This window comes from Paramisgurnus dabryanus, chromosome 5 (genome assembly GCF_030506205.2).
Source record: "Paramisgurnus dabryanus chromosome 5, PD_genome_1.1, whole genome shotgun sequence".
Classification (NCBI taxonomy): domain Eukaryota; kingdom Metazoa; phylum Chordata; class Actinopteri; order Cypriniformes; family Cobitidae; genus Paramisgurnus; species Paramisgurnus dabryanus.
The window spans coordinates 20763330-20770226 of record NC_133341.1 but is presented as its reverse complement, the minus strand read 5'-3'; the positions used below and the strand labels follow the sequence as shown (position 1 = coordinate 20770226).

General features: G+C 38.5%; 1 protein-coding gene across 1 annotated transcript in view; it reads right to left on the bottom strand.

The window, feature by feature from the left end:
* Positions 1–443: 443 nt before the first annotated feature.
* The window catches only part of niban2b (niban apoptosis regulator 2b), a 30646-nt gene continuing 24192 nt past the window's right edge, over positions 444–6897 (bottom strand). The window contains exon 15 of the mRNA XM_065250253.2: positions 444–2677. Within this exon, the coding sequence (XP_065106325.1) occupies positions 1788–2677 (890 nt within the window). The 3' untranslated portion in view covers positions 444–1787. The remainder of the gene's footprint in view (positions 2678–6897) is intronic.

The following is a 6897-nucleotide window of genomic DNA, read 5'->3' as shown; positions in this document are numbered from 1 at the left end:
GGTACTTTGAGGTCAGTTTGCGCAGGGCCACATAAAGTTAAAAACATCTGTTTACCCTGTTCATGTTTATACTTATTTTGCTATACTATATCATCTAAATAATACTTTACACATGATAAAGGTGTAGATTAAAATGTATGGATTGCTGTTAGAGACATTCATTTGATGTACTGTATCTCAGTCAGTAATCTCAGTCATGGACATAGTAAAGATATGTCAAAAAGAACTCTCCCGATAATTAAATTAGAAAAACTAAAATATTTAGAGTAAAAAGCAGTCTCCAAAAGGTAAAAAATGTAAAGGACCAGATTATACGAAAATGACAAAATGCCACACACTGCTCTCTACTGGCGGGTATAAATACATACAGCAAACAACATTTTTCACAGCAATTCATACTTCGTAACCAGTACAACAAAAATAATACAAATACACGTAGTAACTTAAGTGATTAAGGTTTATTATTAAAGGGATAACAATGGATTAAAAAGACAAAATAGATTTTTGTAAGGTAAAAATACTTTTAAAAGGCAGGTATAGTACCAAGTGCTGTAAATAATAAATAAAAAAATATTCTGATGTATTCATATAAAAGGTTTTGTCATTCCAGATACAATTTAAAAGTCTCAAACAGCAACACAATCCTACAAATTAAAATGCTGCTGAAACTGTTATGGCTATATAACACTATTGGTGACATTTTGCACATCATTAATTTGACTGATTGTCAATATCATAATTTTTTGGTTTACTAACAGTGGTCCTAAAAGCAATCATATCTGAATTTGCATAATCCACTGGATCCCAGTTACCTGCATTGAAATCAAACAACTTAGCTGACCTATAACCTTTCACCCAATGACAACTGAAAATCGTAATCATTACAGTGCAAGCGTGACAGCAAAGGTCATAATGTAATGATCTAATGTAAATGTAATTTCATACCATCCACAGATTCACAAAAAAAAATAATAATAATAATAGGAGGGGATAAAAGCACCATGTGAAATATAGCTTGTCAGTTACAGTGTGAGTTTACCCAACGGGTTAAGAAGAAAAACGATGCAGCCACTCCTAAAATTACAACAAATGACAGCAGTATCTTAAAGCTCGTTGCACCAATGAAAAAAATAACAGTGCTAAATGGGGTTAAACTGAATGCAACCACTTGGATGTCCCACCGTTAAGTAGTACAAAATGATATTTGACAGAAATATACCAAAATGACGGCATGATTTTAAAGCCACCATGCTAACCCATGAATATAACAAACCTTAATATAAATAAAATTCAATTCAGTGTCTTCAGCTGAAATTTAGGCATAGTAGATAACTTTAAGCAGAAGCAACATGCTTTTTTAAATAAGGTACCATATACTATATCAACAAAAGGCATAATGTGGCTGGTTTCCACTGGATCAAGGCATTACACTGCAGTCATGTGCATTCAGCACCACTGAGAGAGAAAAACTAAACAAAGAACTGAGATATCAAATGAGCATCCATAATAATAAAGACATTACGACCTAGGTTGCATTTTCAGAGAGTGATCAATTTAAGTGCAATAAAGAGAAATGTGTGACTGTGTGCATGCAAAGGATACCAAAATGACTTCGATAAAATCTTAAGATAATAGTGTGTTTACAGGCAAAAAGCCACAAACAGCTCCTGTCACTCAGTCAAGAGTCTTTCTCAAAGCAGTGGATTTTTATATTTTCTTACTGTTTACAAGCACAAACAAACCTCCACGATAAATGAACTAAATTTACTAGATAGAAATTTCCCATTTCACTGCTGATCCACATGTGCACTTTCTTCCTTCCCAGTGTTCTCTCCTGTTTCAGAGTCACTGCACGCCTTATTTCCTGTCTGAGGCTCCTCCCCTTCAACTTCATTAGCAGGAGACTGAAATCCGCTGTCGTCATGTGGTGATGAAGAGATCTCTGAATGGGAGTCTTTAGTGCTCTCTGGTTGATTTTTTTCCTGGTGGTCCGATGACGCCTCCTCTGTGCTTGAAGGTGCTTCTGATGTAGGGATTTCCACTTGGTGTTCCAGTTTCGCCCCTTGACACTTTGGGACGAGTTCATCCTCTTTGTTGCTCATTTCCTCTTTTGAAGACGACGATTCTGCAATGTCCTGCTCATGTTCCTCTTCCTCTACTGCGTTGTCTATTTCCTGTATGGCACTCTCTATTGCCGACTTGCCCTCTGTGTCCTTCAGTGACTTTTCTGTCAACACCTCCGTGACTTGAGTTGTTTCTTCTTTTAGTGTAGTTCTGTTCGTCACAGTTGGTGGTTTCTCCTCGACCGTATTTTTATTCACATCCTCTTTTGTTCCATTGGGCAATTTGCATGTTGAGGTGTCTGAACGTTCTTCTGCCTCTTCCTCAGGAATGTCCTCTACTGCAGGCACTTCCAGGCATGATTCGTTGGGCATTCCGGAGGAGTTGCCCTCCAGCTGGATCATGGAGACCACTTGCTTCATTCTCCGCCTTTTTTGAGCTGCTCCCTCCTTTCCTACGTCTTCTTCATCCACCTCCTCTTGACCATCTCCGTACTCCCCAGCCCAGTCGATGGGAGAGTTTTCCCCGAGTAGGTGAAGATTAGGGTCACTATTGGTCAGAACGATGCTGTCTCGATACAGGTTGTGTCTTCTTTGGACAGCTGCTTCCTTTACAGCTGGAAATAAAAGAAAGAAATGGACACGTTGAGAAGATTATGTACTATGTATTGCATGTACTATGGTAAGTTTTTAGGGCCCGAGCACACCGGGGTGTGAGGACCCTATTGTTCTTCAAGGAGTTATTATTATTATTTTTTTTCTTTTTCTTCTCCGACTTCAGCGGGACTTTAGAGGGCCTAAACATACTCAAAAACTCATGAAATTTTGCACAAATGTCAAGAGTGATGAAAATTTACATGTGGTGTAGGCTTTAGAATTAGGCGTGGGAAAATGGCTCTATAGCGCCACCTACAAATTTTCAACGAAGCAGCCCTCGGACTGTGTTTGACGTACAATTACGAAATTCGGTACGCTTCTGTAGCATGACAAGACCTACAAAAAAGTCTCTTGGAGCGAAGCCGTAAACCAAACAGGAAGTCAGCTATTCGGAGTAATTTTTGTGATTTGGGCGCAGTTTTTGTCATTTCCAGGCGTCATACTTTAACTAACTCCTCCTACAGTTTTTGTCGGATCATCTTCATATTTGGTGAGTGTCATCTTAAGGCCTTTGTGATGCTAAATTGCGAAGGATTTGACTCTACGTAAAAATTTGTGTCGGTTCTGGCCCGACAAAATTTGATGTTTTCCAATGAAACAGGAAGTTGCTGGAACTCATGCATACAGTGTCCGATCAGTCCCAAATTTCACATGATTGCTAAGAGTCCTGACCTGAACACATCTACATAACAATTTTCATTTATAGCCATAGCGCCACCAGCTGGCAACCTGAAGGAACATGTTTTAGCGCCACTTTCAAATATTGAATGAAGCAGCCCTTGGACTGTGTTTAACTTACATGTACGAATTTCGGTATGCTCATGTATTATTACAAGCCCTACAAAAAAGTCTCTTGGAGCAACGCCCTAAACCAAACAGGAAGTCAGCTATTTTGAATTATTTCTCAGATTTTGGCTCAGTTTTTCTCATTTCCAGGCGTCATACTTTAACTAACTCCTCCTACAGTTTTCGTCGGATCATCATCATATTTGGCGAGTGTCATCTTAAGGCCTTTGTGATGCTAAATTGCGTAGGATTTGATTCTATATTAAAATTTGTGTCTGTTTCGGCCAGCCAAAGTTTGATGTTTCGCTATGAAACAGGTTGCTGGAACTCAGGCATACAGTGTCCGATCTGTCCCAAACTTCACATGATTGCTAAGAGTCATGACCTGAACACATCTACATGTCAATAGTCACTTATGGTTATAGCGCCACCAGCTGGCAACAGGAAGTGACATGTTTACAATGATTATCCAATGTCTGATCTGTCCCAAACTTCACATGATTAATAAGAGTCCTGGAGTGAACACATCTACATGTCAATAGTCAATTATGGTTATAGCGCCACCAGCTGGCAACAGGAAGTGACATGTTTACAATGATTATCCAATGTCTGATCTGTCCCAAACTTCACATGATTAATAAGAGTCATGACCTGAACACATCTACATGTCAATAGTCACTTATGGTTATAGCGCCACCAGCTGGCAACAGGAAGTGACATGTTTACACTGATTATGCAATGTCCGATCTTTCCCTAACTTCACATGATTAATAAGAGTACTGGACTGAACACATCTACATGTCAATAGTCACTTATGGTTATAGCGCCACCAGCTGGCAACAGGAAGTGACATGTTTACACTGATTATGCAATGTCCGATCTTTCCCTAACTTCACATGATTAATAAGAGTCCTGGAGTGAACACATCTACATGTCAATAGTCACTTATGGTTATAGCGCCACCAGCTGGCAACAGGAAGTGACATGTTTACACTGATTATGCAATGTCCGATCTTTCCCTAACTTCACATGATTAATAAGAGTCCTGGACTGAACACATCTACATGTCCATAGTCACTTATGGTTATAGCGCCACCAGCTGACAACAGGAAGTGACATGTTTACACTGATTATGCAATGTCCGATCTGTCCCAAACTTCACATGATTAATAAGAGTCCTGGACTGAACACATCTACATGTCAATAGTCACTTATGGTTATAGCGCCACCAGCTGACAACAGGAAGTGACATGTTTACACTGATTATGCAATGTCCGATCTTTCCCTAACTTCACATGATTAATAAGAGTCCTGGACTGAACACATCTACATGTCAATAGTCACCAGTGTTGGGCAAGTTACTAAAAAATTAGTAATTAGTTACAGTTACTAATTACTTCTTTTAAAAGTAACTGAATTACTCTACCGGTTACTGTATATCAAAAGTAATTAGTTACTTAGAAAAGTAACTTTTAAGTTACTTTTATGTCTGCTTTTTAAATGTAAATATGAACAGTACTGAACAGTCAAACAGTAAAATGATATGGATGGGCTATTTTACACATAAGACTCTAATATATCACATACTGTAGGAGCCTATTTTGCTTTAGATTCAACCTTTGAATATTTTTGTTAGAAATTATCTTAATATTTAAACTTAGTTTATTTATGTATATCATTTAGACCATTTAGACAAATATTCTGCATGTTTACAAAAATATAAAATGTGTTAAAATTGTGTAGTGTCTCTTTAAAAATTTGGAGACAATTGTGTCAACATGTCAAATTTTCTAAAATAAATTATAATTTTTCTGATTTCATATTTATTTTAATAAGTTAGAAACGTCTCCGCTGTGTCCTGCTGACAGGCACGATGCGTGTGCAGCAGATGAGGCAAATTATGGGTCCTCCGAAGGTTAGACCGTCTCATTTCAGTTCTCTTCGCGAACTTCTGAGCGCCTTGAATGGGCAAGTGCTCACCTTTTATTGCATGCTTAGTAGGGTGCTGCAGCACTTGAATTGGAACACAGCTTGTGAAGCTTGCCACAGGGACTGTGCTCTTTGGTCATATATTGTTTGTTTTCTGTTGGATTTAAATGATACACAGGATTAAAGGAAGATATTTATTCAGAAAACGGAGTAGGCTACGTGGATTGTTTTGTCGGACGGACACAGAGCGAGTGGATTGTTTTGTCAGATGGACACAGAGCGAGTGGATTTTTTGTTCGGATACGGAGAGACTGAAACTAAAACTAAAAGCGAGCTCACACATACTATGGAGTTTTAACACGGGTGTACACCGCAGTGTGAATATTTTAGTGGAAACAACAATCGCGGATCGTTCTCTTCCATGAAGCCGATGTAAACATCTAAGAATATATGATCATTTCTTAGATTTATTACCTTTGTGGACTACAAATGCAAGTTGATGTCATACTGCGATTGCTTGGTGAAGATAATTTACAAACATGAGACCGGATGGATTATGACTTGCGCACAATTTTTAAACAAAGGTATGTTGTCCCGTTTAGATTTTTCATGTTCATTCTATATGCACTGTCAGCTATGATGAAGTGTAATGAATCATTGCGCCGCCAACTACAGTCCTGCGACGTCAGATATGTCTTGTCTATTTTTTACAAAATAGAGTAACGCGCGTAACGAACTCATTTAAATTTCAGTAATTGTAATTGCGTTACTTGATTTAAAAAAATAGTGGAGTTACAGTAACGCGTTACTCCCATCACTGATAGTCACTTATGATGCCAATAGTCAGTTACGGTCATAGCGCCACCAGCTGGTAACAGGAAGTAACATGTTTACAATGATAATGCAATGTCAGATTTGTCCCAAACTTCACATGATTGATAAGAGTCCTGGACAGAACACATCTACGTGCCAATATTTACATGTAGTCACTCATACACACACACACTCGCTCACTCACTCTCTCTCTCTCTCTCATGCTATCTTACACGATGCTACCTCGCTGTCATTTGTAATTAGCAACAGGAAATGTGGCACATTATACTACACTTTTAAATGGTTCACCCATGTTTACATGCTTAAATGCCTATTTACTACTGTTCCCTTTAATTCTTCTCATGCCACGGCGTGGCGGTGTCAGGTGTGCGAGGGCCCTTCCATCACTGCTTGCAGTTTTAATACTCTTCTTGGTTTTGGAATGAAGTTGATATGTGTTATTTATGCAGCTTTTTAAAAGTATAGTCAAAATACGGATCGTAGTCAAACAGGTTTCCAGAACACTCTCGCCAAGTGCCATTGGCCAGGCAAATTAGATAATCCCACCTCAAATTTATGCAGTTAAGTATATCAATGTTACTGCGTCAGGCTGGATGGGACACCTACAGGCTCTGTTTGAATGTTTTGAATG